The 19,327-nt window shown below is 44.1% G+C and overlaps 1 protein-coding gene across 5 annotated transcripts in view; it reads left to right on the plus strand.

Moving 5' to 3' along the window:
- Positions 1–19,327, plus strand: part of RBMS1 (RNA binding motif single stranded interacting protein 1) — a 149,622-nt gene that overhangs the window by 42,094 nt on the left and 88,201 nt on the right. For 2 of the 5 annotated variants that reach the window (XM_084289319.1, XM_084289320.1), the window contains exon 1: positions 13,572–13,773. The exons of the other annotated variants lie outside the window; for them this stretch is intronic. In XM_084289319.1, coding sequence (XP_084145445.1) covers positions 13,711–13,773 — 63 coding nt within the window. In that variant the 5' untranslated portion in view covers positions 13,572–13,710. Of the gene's footprint in view, positions 1–13,571; positions 13,774–19,327 lie in introns of those variants that run through there. 5 annotated transcript variants of the gene reach the window in all.

Consider the following 19,327-nt stretch of genomic DNA (forward strand, 5'->3'; position numbering starts at 1 on the left):
CACTGTCTGGGAGCTGGATCAAACTGCAGACAATATGCACTTTAAAATCCTGCTATTAAGGACTTTTTAATATTTATCTTTCTGGATATGTATATATATATATATAAAATTAAGAGTAAAAGGAGAAACATTTGGAAGAGCCCTGATGGAAGTAGAGGAGAGAACATCCACTGTGTCTTATTCCACTGCTTGAATAAATCTTTGTTTTTTTTGGTAGTAATCTCTTAATTTGGAATTTTTTGTTTTGTTTCAATTGGAGGTATGGGGATACCTGGAAGAGCTGCAGGTTGTAGTATGCCTGTTTCAGTGAGTATCAGCCTGTGCAGCAAGATTTAAGCTTAACAATTAGCCATTGTCTCTTCAGGTCGATTTAAAATTTGAGTGCAACCTAAGCAGTGGAAAAGTGGTGCTTATTTAAGGACCCACTCGATCAGTTAGTTCCAAGTCGCTAATGTACCTGATGAGGTAAGGATTGGTGTGAGTGTACTGGCAGCCCTTCCCCGAGCTCCTGGCATCCTGCATGTGCTGGTCCTTTCCTTCTCTGGTAAAGGCTGGCAGTTATCTATCACCAGCTCCTGAGCTCGGCTGGGTTTCTGGCACTACTAAGGGCACAGGCTCTTGTGAGCAGTGCTGACCGGTGTCCCCCATGGTGGTAGTAGCTTTTTGGGTGTTTACATCATTTTTGGGAAAAGACAGGTGTGAATGCAGGGGTTGTCCAAGGGAAAGAGCATGTTTAAAATGAGAGCAGTGACATTTTGGGCACCACTGGGGACTGTGATATTGGAGTAGAAAGGAGACCAAAATTGACCAAGAAATGCCTCACCCTGGGTGATCATCAGTTATGGAGCAGTGCAGATGTTGGAGATTATGGTGTAGCACATGTATCACTGGACTAAAAGTGTTGCCTTCAAAAAAAAATTTGGGGAAAAAAAATGACATTTTTTTTCAACAACTTTACCAAGGAGAGCATCTTTGTGCTGATTTTTCACTGCATCACATCGAGTGGCTACTGCGTGTTTAATCTAATACTGAGTTTCCTAAAACTTGATTTAGTATCTCAGGGAATTGATTTAGTATCTCAATGTAATTGATTCAGACCAAAAAGTATCAGGCAGTATTCTTTACATCAGTTTTGGTTATTGCACTGCCCATTTGACTGGATTGTTATTGTTCAGATTCCTTTCTGGTTTTGTAATGGCTGTATTTCACATTAAAGTTCAATGGTTTAATTAAGGAAATGACTGAATAGGAAGTTACTGTAACCATGATTTCAGCTTTTAAAGAAAGATTTGCCGTACACGTGAGGAAATTTGTGGACTTAAGCTTTTTGGTAAATGTGCAACATCTCCACCGTGCTTTTTAAACCACTGATATTCAGATAAACTCTGATGGATAAATCGCATTTTTCTGCTCTTTGGGGAGCTTTTAAAATTTGTTTTCAACCATATAATATATTGCAGTGTCTTTCACTAAAGTATGGCTTTAAACAAAGATGATTTCATTTGCAAGTTTGACTGAGATCTCAGGACAGAGCTAAGGACATTCAGTATTTGGAAATGTCTGCTGAAATTAAAATATTTTATGTTCTGCTGCTTGAGCTCTGAGTAGCTGCTTGCTTTCAGTTTTGACTCTGGTCAGGGCTTTGCAGTCAGGCTGCATCTCGGCAGCTGGGCGGGATCTCAAAGTTCCTGTCTCTGCGCCCAAGTCCAGCCAGGATGGACTTGTGCTCCACATCACAACCAGGAAACCAACCAGTTAGGAAAAAAATAAATATGTATATTTAAATTTAAGCTGCATTGGTTTAATTTTCCAGTTCGTAGCACACCCAGACGAGCAGTTGATTCAATGCAGCGAGGCAGCGTGGCGACGTCTGCTGCAAAGGGTGGAATAAGTGGCTGGCATGGCTGGGGAGAGGGAAGGCCGCGGCGGGGAGAGGCATCTCGGCAGGCAGATCTGGTACAAGAGTAGCAGCAGAGTGGAACTGCTGTCTCTGAAAAAACAGCAGCTCACATCTACTCACTGTAACATGTACCCACTGCCAAATTGTATGTTTATTGGTTTGATCAGCTACCGAATAATTATAGTAGTACAGTAAATAGCATTAAGTGCTATGCGTCATCCGTAGCCTGGAGTTTCTCAGCATGAAAAGGCATGACTTTTTTTTTTTCTTTCTCCTTTTCAGTGTGTTTATTTTATAGTTTAAAGTTCTTGAAAGGAGCGAGAAACAGTCTAGTAGGCCAGCACAAGGTAAGATCTGTAGGTAGGTATCGTAAAATCATTTCCATTGTGAGCTGCCTACCAGGCAGCCGGCACCAGCAGTCAGCAAGCAGCTGGTGGTTGCTGCGTGGCGCATTGCCTGGCAGCCTTCACGTTTCCACAAAGGACTTCTAGCACAGTTTTGACATCAATTCTTGAATTTTATCAGCCAGACATAATAGGAAATCAGTGATTAGACAATTTAAAGCAATTAAACCAACTGTAACCAAGGAATCTGAAATACATGTTATAGAATACAGATTATAATATCATGTATTATTTTAAATGGAAATGTTATGGTAATGCATTCTAAAATTAACCTTTCAAGTTAATTTAAGACTGCCTTTTGTTTTGTTAAAAAAAAAAAATTAAAGGTTGTCTAAACTGGTGACATTTCAGAGACTTAACCTGAATTTCTTAGGAAAATAAACAGATTTTTGCCATATTCTACAATGACATGGTAAAAATTACAGTAAGGGAGCTTAATATGAATTACTTGCTTTGTGTGATTGTGCTCAAATGTATGTATGATCAAATCGTACATGTTTTGATAGAAAATATGTCCTTTTTTCTTCAAAATTCTTAATGAAGAATCATATTGGACTTTGTTCTGCAATTTAAGTCATTTATATCTCAAAGTTTTAGCTTCTCCTACTTCTCTGTTCCATTGTGAGTGAGAGAAGGTTGGTCCAATCTTCTGGTTTAGCCAACACGCAGCCCATTGAATATAGTCACCAAGGGATTAATTCAGCTCTCTGACTTTTTTTCAGCTCTGGCCTAGTTCCTGCAAAATCATGTGCCTACATGATTAACTGACATGAACCATTATATTGTATGTCTTCACTAGGAAAAAGGGTCTATTCTTTCTCAGGTTACTGAATATTGAACTAGATAAAAGAAGCTAAAATTGCAGCCATGTCTAAAAGTTAGTAGTTTTCACAGGTTTTATAAAATGGTGCCAGGAGCTTGCCATTTGCTTGAAATTAGGAATATAACATAAGGACTTCTCTTTACTCATAGCCCTTGTCAGTACCTTTGTAGCTGATTTAAGAGTGCTTCTTTTTTTTCCAGGTAATGTCACTACATTGCATAGATGTAAGTGTATCAGTTATGCATATGCTAAAATGGTCTGAGGCAGTGTTAGGAACAACCCTTCTGTGGAATGAAGTAACAACTTTAGTGGAAATATAATGAACCAGGGGCTTAAAATACAAGCTTTTAGGCATATTTAGATTTTCAACTTTCTTTTCATATCTTTTTAAATGGTGTGTCTGTAATTCTGATGAAAATTCTTCTTGAGTTGTGAAACAGTGGGCTGTACTCATAAAACAATCTGAAATTTCTTGGATGCAAAATGTATTTTTTCAGTTTGTGCAGAATGTGATTTATATAACATCTCGGCTGACATGATCTGACATGTTTTTATGAATTCCTTTGCAAGGCAAAAATGCCTCTAGTTGCAATTTATAGTAATGAGACTGTCTGCTATAAAGTAACTGATTACAATGAAGGTATAAGAAGTAAGCATGTTTGCCCTTCAAAGTCATTAACCTCTCCTCTCCTCTAGAGTACATACGCCTGTGTTCTGCAGTAATGTTATCTGCACGTATCCAAAATCCATCTGTTTGTCCAAACATCGTTTTGTCTGTGCTTTACCAAATACATTTGGATGGTATTTTGGACTAGGTTTTGGCCAATCAAGTTAAAAAATGTATCTGGCAGATAACTGTGAAAAATGCAGCAAAGCTCAATGTGTAATTATGCAAACAAATACGCGCGTGGAAACTTTTCAATATTGTCTAGAATAGTGAGGAGTAAATTGTGTCTCTTAGGGCTGGAAGCAATGTTGTGATATTACCCAGTTGTCTTTATTCATGTACTACTGATTACATCAGGGAGCACCTGGATCAGGTCCTGAAGTAGGAAGCTGTTTATTTGGTGGTTTTGATGGGTAGGTAGCAAAACCCTCCAATGTACATGCAAGGGCACATGTTCACGTTGATTCATGGTAAAATACCACGGAGAAACTTACCCAGATCTGCTTCTTGCCAGAAGACCATCCATTTCCTCCTAGTAACTAGTCCTAGAAGGTTGCTGTAGCCATTTGCTGAAATCCTTTTTATCTTAGAGCCCTGCTCAGCAAATTCAGCTGGGAGTTTTCCACCCCTGAATTCCACAGACACATGAAGTTGTACTGCAAGCGCTGAAACCTCGTGAAGATCCTGTCCCTGGGGAGCTTAGTGCAAAATTCTTTTTTGAAGATCCCAGAACTGAGAAAATCCTGGCTATGCAGAGCCTCCGACAGAAGTTGTAATGGGGAAGATAGAGGAAGGAGCTGCCAAGGCAGTGAAGAACTTCAAAGACTGATCAAACGGGGGGCGAAAGTTCAGCCTAATTCCTGTGCTATCCAGACTCACTCCCCCACCTCTGTTGCAGCCCATCCATGCAACCTGGCCTGGGGCTGGTTGCTGCAGTAACCTCATTTTTCAGGAATCTGACTGGAAATGTGTGGTTAAAAATCTGGTTGCTCGTGAAAAATGTTCCAAGTAAAACTCCATGAGGTAGCCATGGCTGGAGAGAAGCCACCCATCCAGCAGCGCCTCCTCCCAGAGGGACACACACCTTCCCCACTGTGCCTTCTCCTGGCTGTGCCCTCCTGCCACTTCACTTGTGATGGTCCTGCCGGACACCTCGGTGCCCCAGCTCACCTGTCATGGCAGAACAAAAAGAGGAAAGATTTCTGTCGGGTTGCTGAGTCAACCAGCAAGTAAAGGAACCAAAGGATCAGACAAAGAGTTTGAAACCATGATGCTCGGAGCAGGAAGGGGAAAAGGAGCAGAAGATTTCCTCCTTTTCATCGTCCTTGAGGGATTATGTGCTGTGAGTAGTTCACAAAAGCACAGTGTAAATGCTTTCATTCTGGGTGAAACCTGGGACCTGCTGGTGAAGCTCCTGCTGACCAGGCCAGGCCTTCATTCTGTTTTATCTTTGATTTATGTCCACGGGTACTGGCAAACAGGCATGTGAAATATGGTTGTGAGGCATCTGATGGATAGTTTGAATCCAACTTGCAAGAATGTGTTGGAAACAGCTTTAAGAATCTATTTACCTAAATAAATATACAGTTTAATTATGATGCAATGAAATATTTTCCCACCATGATTTGTGCTGCTGCCAGCTCCTGACACTTAGTATAGAACAATTAGTTCAGTAACTCTGTGAATTACTCCCTGCAATAAATTGTCCCAGCCATCTTGATTAATTTACTGATTACTGTGCATAAATATTCAGATCGTCTCTGAATTTAAAATTACAGGAACTGAAATGATGGTGCTAATGGTGAATGCTACAAGTACTGAACACAAATGGGAAACAGGAATCTTACCTGGGGGACTGCTGTGTGAAATGCATCTTGGAATAAAGTCAAATCCTTGAGGGCAGTGACTCGTGCTTTAAAAATGCATGCAAATAAGCATTTATTTCATGGCCTGGAAGGTAAAGAGAGACTTGGGACAGCTCTGAAGTCTGTTGCTAGTTTAGTTCAGAGTGGTGGTGGCAAAAAACAAAACCCGATCGCAGCTGATGGCTGTACAGGGTGTCAGATAATGGCTTTAGTGTCCTACTGCTGCTTTTCAGGTGTTTGTGATGCACCAGCCACATCTCGCACCTTCACAGCAGCAGCACAGGAGGAAGGGCTGCATTAGCAGAGAGCAAGCTTTTGCTCTTTCATCCTGGAGAGTGGTCTCTGCAAATTGCAATGAAGCACAGGGTGTGAGGAACTTTCCACAGCAGATGCCAAACATCTTGCTAGTGGAGATTTTTACTGTCATGACCACCAGGTGGATGACATTTATGAGCGCTGAATATACATGGGAGGGAGAATTTTCTTACTCTGAACATACCTGCTGATCATTTTGTTCGGTGTTACATGGTGTTGTGTAGCTGATGCGAACATAATGAGTATGCAATTTCAAACCTCGGAGAGGGAGTGTTTTTAGGGGAGGAAAAAAAAAAAGTTTCAGACCCCCAGAATCACAGGAAGATTGAGGTTGGAAGGGACCTCTGGAGGGCATCTGGTCCAGCCCCCTCAGTCAGTTTACAGCTTCTTTGGACGACTGAAAACTGTAATGCCTGTCAGAGATGTAAGCTACAGCAGGTACTTCAGGAACAGTTCTATCAAGGTTTATGTAGATACTTTTATTTTAAAGATACTGAAAAAGAGATAAGATTCAGACTCAGCTGAATATTTTCTCAACTCCTGCCACATGATCTTGTTTCTTTCCTTCTTATTCTAAATTAGGTCATCGTAATCAGATTGTGTATTATAAACTAATGTCTTTCTGTTTATATGCGATTATAAAACAAACTCTTAGGGTAAAGGCTATAATTGTGAGACAGATAAAATTGATACACTGCCTTGAAACCTATATGGAAATTAGTTTCTCACCCTCCCAGTGAGACGAAATAAACCAACCCCACAGAACCAGTGCCGTGCTGTCAGTGTGCTCAGGGGAGCCTGAGCGCTGTAAAGACATTTGCAGGTCAGAAATGAGGTTAATTGACAAGGAAGTGTGTGAGGACAGAAAAAATTTGCACAGTGCTTGTCAGTAGGTGCGGCTGCCAGTTCTTCACTTGACCACCAGTATTTGTCAAACAAATACAGCAGTGCTTCGTTCTAGGGAAAGAAAAAAAATAGCAAGAAGAGTCATCTTAGGACAGCATCATTGTTTGGAAAGAGAGGTGTTTTACGTTTCTGTTCCAAGATATCAACATGTATACACCTACTATACAAAATCTCCAGTCTGGCTCGTCTCTCTTGCTGTTGCGGAGAAGACGACTGCTGTCTGCAGCAGAGGTTTGCAGAACAGGGTTTGGTTAGGTTTTTCCTCACATTTTCTTCAAGTGTGTGGCTTAAATGCACAAGCCTGGCTTTGCACTAGTGACATTAACTCCATCCTTTTTGGCATATCACATTGTAAGTGACTTTTTCTGCCTTTTCCCATGACGACCCATTTCAGGTATAAAGTGTACTGTGATTACAGACTGCTTCTCATTTTTTATTACCAAATCTGTTCATAATGCCTAGAGTGCATGTTTCATTCAAGGGTTTAAAGTATATGTCCCATTTTATAGATATGGAAAGAACACGTAAGGGTCCTACTTATTTTATTTTTTTTTCTCTCCCATAAGTGCAGAGCACTGACAAATCTGAAGCTGTTTCATGCACTTAGATACCAAGACAATGACACACAAAGGAATAAAATTGATGTCTGGCTGATTTTCAGTCAGACCTTCCACTCTAGCTACTGTCTAGTGATTTATCTTTTCACTGTCATTAACTGTTCTCAGTCTTAAACATATTTTAATTGCAGGAGACTTTTAGTTTCTTTCATTACTTCTAAGATTCTAATAAAAAGTGTAAAAGATAACCATGTAAATCTGGCCCACATCAATTTTTATCCAGAAAAACCTCATACACTAAAACCAAATTAATTGTGGATAGAAAGAGCCGCTTTTCTATTGGAAAACCAGCAAATATAAAATATAACTCTGCTTTAGAGCAAAACTAATTCCGAAGTTTTAGAAAAAAAATTTGTGCATTTCTAGATTTTTCGTCATCCTTTATTAATATTTGTATTAAAAATGTAAATATGTAAAAATAATATATAATAAACAGCCGCATAAATTCATTGATTGTTTGTAGAAAATATCTAGCAGATATTTTCACTTTCTTTTCCTGCTGGTCTCTAAATTTACTCCACTCAAAATGGAAAAAAAAAAAAAAAAGTTGAAAAAGTATGTCAAAACAGTGAGCTCTTATTAGTTTCACATAAAGCATAAATGTTGTAATGTAATGATGAACAACTTCCTACAGTGTTAATAACAAAGTAGAAAAAAGAAAAACCACTATATACTTTGTCATTTCAGACTTTTTTTTTTTTTTCTATAATAAATCTGGCAACTGTTTACAGACTTTGTTTGCTTTATAGTTTAAAACAAGTGTTTGGCAATGCTGTCAAGCTAAAGACAGAATTCAGATCTTTTGGATCATTTTAGTTAATTCCACGAATCAAGATTGGATTTTGTCCTGTGTTTCAATTACCAATTACGAACAGCTTCCTTAAATTCCCATTGTATAATAATTCTTTACAGTAATTCTCTTTTGTACTTGTGCTTCCCAGAATATACAGGATATATTTAGGAAGGGGGTGTTTGTTTGACAGTGGAAATACTTCTCTAAAGTAGCATCTTGTCATAGCTTTCAAAGAATAAATAATGCATGCCATAATGTAAAATGCTGGCATGACATTAAACAATAGATTGTGTTGCTCTCTATGTTCATGTTCTTAACACTAGTAATCATTGAAGAAATGACAACAATTACTTGTAATTGTGCAATTTATGAAGTGTCCGTCCAGGAACATTTAAGGAAGCATGGAAGGAATGAAGTGCAAGCTGAAATGAATAGGAGGAGTCTGAGCATGCCAAGGGAGGCACAACCCAGTGGCCAAGGCAGAGGCATTCGGTGTGCACTAAATGGAGTAGAGAACTGGTCTTTGTTTCACAGGCAAGTGTTGGATTTAAGGAGAAAAACCTATACAAAAACCACAGAGGTGATGGGAAAATTAAAGACTTAGGTGGGAGGATTCCCAGAGAGAATGAGCTGATCGGTGCTAATCACGAGTTTTCAACAGAAATCTGTGATAGTGACTCTGAGCTGGTATATTGTACAGTGCTAAAATAGCATTTACTTTTATATATTCTAATCCAGAACATAAATAATTTGGTATCTTGTTACCAATATTTGAAACAGATTTCAGTTCTGATTGTCATGGAGATTCTTTTCTTATTGTTGAATATACTCCTGTGATTGTTTTCAAGACGGTGTTCTTAGACAATAGCTTCTCATTGTGTGTGCAATACCTGCTTCTTAGTAGATCATATGCATCTGCAGAAGCCATTGTTTCTTAATAATTTTCATTTTCTACAGAAAAGAAAAAAAAAAAAAACACCTTTGCATGTTCATGGCTATAATGTGTCCCATTTCTACTGACCCTTTCTTCTCTTCTTTACTTAGGAAGATACTGATTTTGTTGTTCCTGCATACTTGTGATATTTAAATAACAACAAAAACAATGAGGAGATTATCTCTAAAGGAGCTTCCCATGTGATGAAGTTTACCTTGTTCCGTCAGCTGTTATAAATGCTTTTCTTCATCTCAGTTCTGAATAATTCGATGCTAAAATTAAAAATCTGCTTCTATATGATACTCAGCTTCCCATACCCCACTATTAACACATTTCAGGAAGTGCTTAATATCTCTCAAAGTTCAGCCCCGCATACTGTTTCCTTAGCTTGCATAGGGTATTCGAATGTATTTTTACATTTCTGTGGCTCAGCCTCCAGCCTACTCTGTTTTGTATCTTTTTACATATGACAGGGTGCGATGAGAGGGTGGATCCTCAACCAAATGAGCATTGTGGTGGAAAGCTCATAGGCCTTTCAGGTGCTATCCACGTGGAGAAGTAAGGTGCCCACAACCGCCCCACCACCGATGGGGCTTGAGGAGGTCCTCGCATGGCCAGCTTCACTTGTCCTGGCACGAGAGTGGGGTTATGAGGAAGCTCAGGACATCCAATCTGGACTCCGAGGGTTTCGCAACAGAATAAAGTTTCCTTTTTTAAAGCAGATCCAAGGCTGAGGAACCATCTGTCCTGCAGAGGCACTGAATGCCCTATGGGGAGCTAACTGCTTCAGCTGAAGGTTGAGATAAATAAGGGAAGCCATGGATTTGATTTAGAACAGGAATGAAAAAGTAGCAGTTTAAATGTGTAGAACTGTTTTTAAAGCAATGGGTTAGTTTTACCAGCCTCCTGTTAAGATTGACGAATGTTATTTGATAGATCCTTGAGGACTTCCAGTTGTCTTCAGGTTTTCAGAGAAATCTTCCTGTATTTACCCAGTCTCTTTGCAAACCTACATTTCTGACTGTACATAAAAACATGTAATCACAATGTTTTAGATCAAAAACAGGCCAGATCTGCTTGGCAAGTTTTCCTTATTTCTAAATAAGTAACTCTGGGTTAATTAAAGAAGCTCTGAACATAATTTTTACAGATAATTAACATGGGTATTCTTAGCCCCCATGGTCACCTTTTCCCGCAGAAACAAAAAGAGTTGCTCCTTTATAACTGAAACCAGCAAGATGCCTGCCTACCTGCAAGTCTGTTTCAATTTTGGAATTGCTAAGCCTGTAAAACTAAAAGTCTTCTTGGCCTACAAAGCATGCTTGAATCCCAGAAAACGCATAGGGGAACTAGTTATCAGTATCTTGAATTGATGTATCATATCTACTGAAAAGTCCAGGGAATTGTCTAGAACCTCGTCAGCTTAATCTGAAATGCAGGGATATACACAGAAATCATTTTGCCTGTGTTCTGGGAAAGACCAAAGCAGCTTTTTCAGGTGAGCCGAGGTCCAGGTTGGAAGGGACCTTGGGAGTGCTCTTGTCAAAGCGGCATCAGCAAAGAGATCAGATCAGGTAGCTTAGGGCTGGATGCAGTCTGGTCTTGAAGATGTTCAAGGTTGCAGACTGCACAAGCTCTCTGGGCAGTGACCCTCCTTGTGTCTAGTCATTTCAATTTAGGTCTTTCCTTCCAGCCATGCTCTGCTGTAAAGGGCCTGGCTCTGTCTTCTTGACAACCTTCGAGGAGGTAGTGGGAGGCAGCTGGTTCTCCATTTAAGACAAGAGTGGGGACAGATTGCTCAGGCCCTACGTCAGAACAGCAGAAAACTTGATAGGTAGATTAGCACATAGGATAGGACACCAAGGTTTTCTTCCCAGAAAATTCTATAATGTGTTTTCCTGTAACAGAACTGAACAAGCAGGTATCAGTTGATGGTGATCTAGTAGATGTTTAGAGAATTATTTGCTGTTGTATGTTTTTATGGTGTGCTAGAAAAGAGTAAGGGTAAGCGAGGGAGACATGTCACATACTGAACCCAGCCGAGGGAAATCCCTGTTGGACTCACAAATGTCGTGGGTTGGTGTGGCAGCGGAGCAGGGCAGGAATTTCAGCCACTGAGTTGGGTTGTTCTTCAGCTCGTTCCCAGTGCCCCCAAATAGGCCTCATAGTACACATCGTGTGCGTCCCTTCTGCTGGCCTGGGGATGGGACAGGAAGAGGAGAGGGGAGGAAGCAGGGGATGACTGATGGTTTTTGAAAAGGTTTTTCCCTGAGATGGGAAGGTGTGGCCGTTCTGAGCATCCCCAGCTAACAAAGACTTCGTGGAGGTGTAGCAGAGTGAAGCTTTGTCACCCCTTTGTTAACCAGAATACCATGCAGAATAATACCACTTTTATTCTTCATTTGTTGAGCACATTTTGGAGCAGAAATAGCCTTTCACTGTTCAGTTTGTACAGCTTTTGAGACAGTGTTTTGCCACTGAAGCTGATTACAGACCCATGGTGCCATCTGTGACCATGGGTCTGTAACAAGTAAGACTGGAGCGCAGCTCACCTACTGCACTACACCCAGGGCAGGCATGAGCACACAGCTACATTTCTATCAAATTAAGCCACAGGTACATGAACAGATTAAGCCAATATAATCTGATGCTGCTGCCAAAACAAGCAGTCATATCCACCCTCTTGTGGCTGCCTATCTTTGCTCCCGTGCTACCTCCTCCATTACGCACAAGCTGTAGCACAGCCACATACTGAACCAGACAAAGGAAACGATCTGAGGAAAACTAATCTCATCAGAGGAGGAAAAAAAAAAAGGTTCCACCCAGAATCAATTGCCCAACCGGTACCTTTCCAGCAGCATAGCCACCACTATTGATGTACAGTGTGCATGAAGCTACACCTCAGCCAGACTGGGGGATATGACTTTATCCTAGCTTCAGCTGCTGTGCTAGCTCCGTGGCAGCAGGGGCAATGCAAATGGTGTGTGATCCTGCAGGAAGAGTGGCACAGACAGACAGTACCTGACCTGGCACGCAGTCTGCTGGTACATACCCACTCCATCAAACATTTTTCAAGAGCAGGGATTGCCACTTGTGTCAGTGGCTGCGGTGGTTTTGGTACTGGCAGCCCTCAGGCGTGTTATGGAATCGGGGCTGGGCCCAAGGAGACCCGCTGCAGGGCTTGGAGAGGAGGAAAAGGGAAGTCATGCAGAACGTAGCTCTGCCAAGTGGCACTGCTTGTGCTGCGGTGCTGAAATGAGCTCAAATGGGTGGTGGCAGTATATCAGGATGCCAAAATATTTGGTGATTATTTCTTGTGAAGAGTAAAAGAAGATGATGGTGTTTGTAAATACGAGTACTGTCAGAATGGTTGCACGATGCTGCTTGACCTGTGAGGAATGAGCTACCTGGCAAGTTGTTGTTTCTGCCCAGCTATTTTCATTGTACTTGTGTGTGAGATTAGGGCCACCTTACTGCCAGAAAGAGGAAGAAGAACCAAAAGGTGTTTGGTGATGCATGTCTGCACCAGAAGGTCTTTGGCCATGTCACCAATCAGCTCAGTGGCATGACAGCACTGTAAGCGTGGGCTTCTTCAAAGCTAGTGCACCGCCACGGCCGAGGAGCGCGATGTAAACACGGCAGAGTAAGCGCGAGTGGACCTGGAAATCTTTCCTCTCAGTCTCTTTCTGTCTCCCAGCCCTGTTGCCCAACAGCTGTTATTATGCAACGTGTCCTAGGCCCCAGTTCTGTGCAGACCACACCACTCCTGCGCCTCCAAAGCAGCCTCCACGACGGCTTGGAGCAGCGTTCCCCCAGACAGCCTCCCGTTCCCTACCGCAGCAAAACTTCGCGCTTCCAAACTCCCGTTTTTAACCCCCACACACCCCCGGGCACCGTTCGGGGGGTGAAAGTCAGCGGCGGGCCCGCGGCGGAATGCCCGCAAGTTGCGCCCGTCCCCGCGTGCCGCGCATTCCGCCGCGGGCCCGCCGCGCCCCCCCGGCCCCCCCCAGGCGCGACCATTCCGCGCCGCGGGGGCGCGCCCCTCGGCCCGCTCCGCTCCGCGCCGCCCCGCGGCCGCGCCCCGGCCCCGCGAGCGCGCCGCCGCCGCCCGCGCAAGGCCCCGGGGGCGGTCGCCGGGCGCCGTGCCCGCTCCGCGCTTCCCCGCTCCGCGGCTCGGCCCTCGCTCGCTCGCTCGCTCCCTCCTCCTGGGCGGTGGTTGGGGCCGGCGGGAGGTGGGATCGGCCGGGCCGGGGAAGCCGCCGGCGGTCAATGGGCGCCCGTTGATGGCAGGCTGGGCGGCCGCGGAGGGCTAGGGTCGGCGCGGAGCGGAGCGGAGCCGCGCGGGGGGCCGGGAGGGTCGCGCCGCAGCCGCAGCCGGCGGGGAGGCACGGAGGCGGGGGGCGCCCTGCAGCCCCGCCGCGCCGCAGCCCGGCGGCCGCCAAAGTTGCTCCCCATCCCGGGGGGGAGCTGGGGATCAGGCGGGGCGATGATCTTCCCCAGCGGCAACAGCAGCGCGGCGGGCGGCAGCCGGACGCCGTATAGGAAGCAGGTAAGGGCGGCGGGGTTCCGTGGGCCCCCCACCCCCGCTTTTTCTCTTTTTTCTCTCTCTATTTTTTTTTTTTTTTTTCTTCCTCCGTCCGGGGGAGCGGGGAGGGGGTGGCGATTCCCCTTCGGCTGCAACTTGCAGCCCCGCCGCTCGCTTCTGCAGAGCTGGGATTCGCAAAAAAGACACCACCTCCCCCCCTCCCCTCCACCCGCCTTCCCCTCCCCAGGTCTCCTCTTAAAAACGGCGCCGTGACCTTGCCGAGCGCCCGGGCGGCCTCCGCCGGGTGACCTTAGCGGCGGGGCGCCCAGGGCCGGGCGGCTGCCGGCCCCGCCGAGCTCGGCAACAAGTTAAAAAAGCCCTGCCCGGTGTCGCAACCCGGGCTGCAAAGCGAAACTTGGGGCCGGGTGTGTGTGTGTGTGTGTTTTTTTTTTTTTCTTCGCCTCGCGTGAAATGGCCAAAAGGCTCGGGGCTCGCTCGTTTCGCTGGGACGTGCCTCCGGGAACCCGCTGGCGCAGCCCAGCCTCAGACTTTCCCCTTCTCTCCCCCTTGAAGTACACAAGGGAAATCCTGTGACATTTTCTGGGCAGACAGATCATTGCGATAAGCTCGGAGCGCTCGCATCTATGGAGCTGTACTGAGAGAGAGGTATTTGCTTGCTCGCTTGCTTGTTCAGCCGCCGAAAATAAAATAGAGGGACTACAACCTTGCTGGGCCGTTGGCTCTTCGGCTGTGCTTTTAAAATGCACCCCCCACCAGAAATGCTGGCGTTAACGTGACTGTACTTAGTAAGAAACGCTTACTTCTCGCTGAACCTGCGATATTTTTCAAAAAGTACGTCTTTAAGCTGGTCAGAAAACGCGTTCTGTAGCTGTGCCCCAAAGGGCAAGCGGAGGAGAGGTCCCCAGCGAGATCCGAGGGTGACAGCAGGCGCCGATGCCGCCGTGGCAGCCTTCTTCCAGGTGGACAAACCCCTCCGCAGGTGGGCGCAGGCGGCCGCGCGTGGGGCCGCTGGAACAGGCGGCAGGACCGCGGGCCCTCCGTGCGCGGCTCTGCGCAGGGAACCCCCGTGACAGCGCAAGTTCGGTTCCTGCGTTTTCTTAGAGTTTAAGTCGTAGCTCACAAAAATCGCTGTTTCCTTTCTTCTCCGCCCTCGTTTTAGAGAAATATCTTTTTGATAAGAATCGCTTGTGTGCTATCTCAGTGGCGCTCTGCAGATGCTGCCTAACAGTGTACGGAGTTATCTTTGTATCTTGTACTTGAAGCGTTCAAGTCCATACGCAATAAAACATGCTTATTGTGTGTGCTGGTTTTGGTTTGGTTTTAATAAATGCCCTGGATACACCCACGCTGACGATCTTGTCTGGCGCTTCTGCATACTTTGTAAATGAAGCCAATTTATTCGATCCTCTCCCTGAAAGGGCCATTAATGCCGGCTCGGTGGGGCCTTGGCGGGCCCGGGCGCGGGGCGAGGCTCCCACTGCCCGCGGATGTGAGCGAGCGGCCGGCCTGCGGCGCGCCGATAAGCCAGGGGCTCCTCGCGCTGCCGTGCACTCCTTGGGCTCAGAGGGCTGAAAGGGCACACTGAATCGGAAAAACAAACAGACCCTTTTTTCCTGTCAATAGGCAGGGAAAGAGGTGAACGCGGGGGTATTATGTGGTCTTAAGACCCTGGGTACCAGAGGTTTCTTTTGTTAGCGTGTAGCCATTCTCCGCTCAAACGCTTCCTACACAAGGAGCTGGGGCCTGCGCCTTTCTCCCTTGAAGTCCCTGGAAAACTCCCATTAACTTCATTCATGTGGGCTGAGGCCGTTTAAAGACTGACTTTCCGATCTCCCTTTCACTCGGGCTTCACCTGCAGGGGTGAGCTGATGCCAGACAATACAGAGGAGTGTTATGAGCCTAATTCTTCGTTTTTTTTTTCATGATAACTAGAAACAGTCCAGATTAATTCCTTTTGTGCTCTATGCAATCCATATTCAGACAATAGAGTTACAATTGTATTTTAGTCCAAGAGACCAAATATTGTAGGAAAAGTAGCCTGCCATCGTCTGTAAAAGGAGCAGCTAGATGTCCTCTGCTAACAGCTCCTAGTATATGAGCCTGGGGAAAAAATAAGTAACTTCAAAATGAAACTAAAATGTTTTCAGCAGGGTGTGTGTGTGTCTCTATTTGCATTGTGGCATACATGATATCAGAATGATGTTATAACAGCACTTCGTTTTCGGTATTTTTCTGTTACATTTTTAAGACTCTGTAGCAGATTCAGGTAGTTTAATACTAGATACTGTGTTTGCTGGTAAAAGTCATTGTGATACTCTTGATTTATTTTAAGGCATTGTAATGTAATGTGAAATTCTGTCTTCATTTAAAATGCTGGCAAGCCTCTAGTTAGCTACAGTAGGTCCGGAGTTTTGCCCATACTCTCTCTTTGTTTTCCCAAAGAACTCTATTTTGTTTTATAAACGAATCTGTGCTTACACTATTATGCTTGTTATCTGTTGTATCTATTTCAGTGTGTAACTCAGGCATGTAGAAGCCAGTCGGTATCCTCAGTTTCAGGTCAGATGCGATTAGGTGGTGTCTAATCCTTTCTGTGTTTTAGGGTGCTTGTAAGAATACTAAAATAGGGTTTCTGAAGTTGTATTTCCAATAGCATTTCCTGCATTATGGGTCAATGGACATATTTAAAAAATAAATAAAACAAAACAAAAAAAAAAAACACCTCTTGCCAGGTTGTGTTAAAAGTTAGGCATGGTCAAAATGAGTAGCAACTCTGATGATTTTCTGGAAATGCAGATTCAAGTCTAGTTGAAGGCTAAAACCCATGCAGTATCTGCAATAATAACCTATCACAGTGCTCGTGACCACGCATCCTCTCTGAAGAAGGTAGGCGTAATCTAATATTTTTGCTAACAAGGTTACACGAGTTATGCAAAGAGCACACATGTGTGCATCCGTGAGGCTGAGGAAGCGACGCGACACACAATATCCTGCTCAGCCCCGGCGTGTTGTGCTGAGAGCTGATGGCTCCGTCCCTGCTCCCGCCTTCGGTATTCTCATGTAAATCGGGAGGCGCTCCTCCGAAGTAAATATTTCTACACACTGTAAAATTATCGTAAATGGGAAAATTAGGCTTTCTCCTGCCATCTGCTCCTTGAATCCAGAGAGCTAGTGCAGATATCTGACGGAAGCGCTCCGTGCAGCGAGGCTGCTCCCCTCGGGCTTCTGGCAGAGGCAGAGCCGGCAGCTGCCCAGGGCTGGGACGGAGGTGACGGAGGTGACCGCGGTGGCCCACCCGCCACAGCCCACTGTGGTCAGGCCTCCCGGCAGCTTGGCCCGGCAACAGTGCTTCTTGTTACGTTTTGATGAGTGTCATATTTATCTCGCCCATGTAAGTAGATTTACATAGTTTGCTGCTTTCAAGCAGATTAGCTGGGCGTAGCTGCACGTGAGGAATTTAACACTGATTTGGTGTTTGGCCTGTTTAAGGACAGACATGCAAAGCTGTTGATTAATCTTTCTGTGTAGCTCTGTTAACATCAGGCGCTGTGCCACAGGTTGGGTTTTGTTCGAGGCTCAAGAAGGGGGTTAAGCGAAGAAAGCTTTGGCCAGTCTGAGACTAAAAATACAGCTGAGCTTCTCACTCTATCTGTAGGTTTAAGGTATCGAGAAGCTCCACCTGTAACCCGGTTTCATCGTTTCTGTTTCCTGTGTCTGTGTGAGAGAGACCCAGGCAGAGCTTGGCGTGACCCCTCACGGCACACAGCCCCCAGCAGCAGCGAGACCAGGTGGCTGTGGCACCCTTACTGAGTGCTTACCTGAACGCATGGGCTTAGCTTATTTTTGTTTCTTTCTGAGTTTTAAGACTTGGTCACTTTCTTTTGTCAGCTTGCCCTGACCAGGTCAATTTCCCTTTACATCGTACACAATCTGTACAGTCTACCTCCCTTTAAGGAGACTTGGCTCTTAATATTAAGCAGCATCTATTTTAAATTTTTAAGTGCATCTCCAAGGTTGTAAAGTACTGCTTTGTTCTCAGGAGAGCAAAACTGCTCAGTCAGTGGGTTTCCATACTTGTAAGACAAACGTGAATGAAAGAAATAAAAGGAAGCATCTTATCTTGTCAGTCATGATGGTACAGATTATGCAAAGTGATACGATTCTTATCTGTATTTGGCAATTTAAAGTTTTTGTTTAGTATTTCTAAAAGGGTAAATAGTATATTTTTATCTCTTTGGAAGTTTTATTGTTTAAAGTTTGTATCTTTGTCAGTAAGCTTCATGTGGAAGGGAAAATGGAAGCCTGGGTCGTGAACATCTGCTGTTTTCTTTTGGGTTCATTTTTTTTTCCTGAAACTTCCAACTGTTTAAAGAAGAAAAAAAAAAGTGCTTGAGTTAACACATTTCAGAAGGGTTAGATCCTTTAAACTAGGATTACTGGCGGGGTGGAGAGGGGAAGGAAGGGAGGGGAAAATCCTTTCCCAAGAGCTTGTGATGGCTCCTAAAACAGCAGCACAGTACTGCAATCAAGTTAATAAAAGTAATGGGAGTTTGCTATGCATTTTTTTCTGGTAACTAACAAGAAAAGATAGCTGTTTCAGCCAGCGTTTTTTTCCATCTCCAAAATTTTCATTAAAATTGATGTCTGCTTGTTTTGTGAGATGGGATATAACAAAAGAAGTCAATGGAGAATAGGAACTCGTTTGCTTCTCCCCTCACAGCTCCATTTCCGGGTTCTTAGGGATGTTTTTTTTCTGTTTCTGCCTCAGATTGTTTTTAAAAGAGCTTATTTAGGGAACAGCGTGAAGGCGTATAAAGCTGTAGTCCTAATGAAAAGGTGTTTGGAAGTGTTTTGATGTTGGCTGGAGCATGTTGGTCAGAAGATTTCTAGAAAGCCAACAGAACCACATTTAAATGCCTTCAAAAACCTCGTTGAAGTAATTGTTACTTATTTTGCATACGTTTCAGAATTACAGTGTGCTGTGGTAATTATAACAGCACTGCAGAAGCCACTGTATTTGCAGCTTCCTGATGCAACAGGAAAGGGAAGGGATGAGTTACTAATAGAGGAGAAACATGGGGGAGAAGCATGTGTTAGATAAGCACAAGCCTTCAACCCAGCAACTTAGCAAAACACACACACAACAAGAAATCATGTGCTACAGGGGCTGGTTACTGTGATTAGCACAGGTTTGGCTCTGCTTTCCTCAAGGGACTGTAGTTACAGCAGAGTAGCTGCAGCTGTGTGCTGACACACAGTGCTCTCAAACTGCAGCTGAAGTAACCGAGTGCTGGTCGGGGTGTGCTTTAAGCAGATTCAGGTTGTGCTAGGTTTCTGTCAGTTTGAATTAGTTTGTGTATCACGGTTTAAATTAGTAATGTTTATTTTGGTTTAAGTAGATTGATTTTAACAATAAAACTTTATACCAATTCTAAGGCCTAACTCATGCACTGAGATTCACTGGATTAAAATATCTAGCAAATGGATTGAAATGTGATAAGCTCTTTAAAACACAAGTATAGTTACTGTGTTTCAAAAGTGTCCATTTTTCTGAATT

Source organism: Netta rufina (assembly GCF_964035555.1).
Source record: "Netta rufina genome assembly, chromosome: 6".
Classification (NCBI taxonomy): Eukaryota; Metazoa; Chordata; class Aves; order Anseriformes; family Anatidae; genus Netta; species Netta rufina.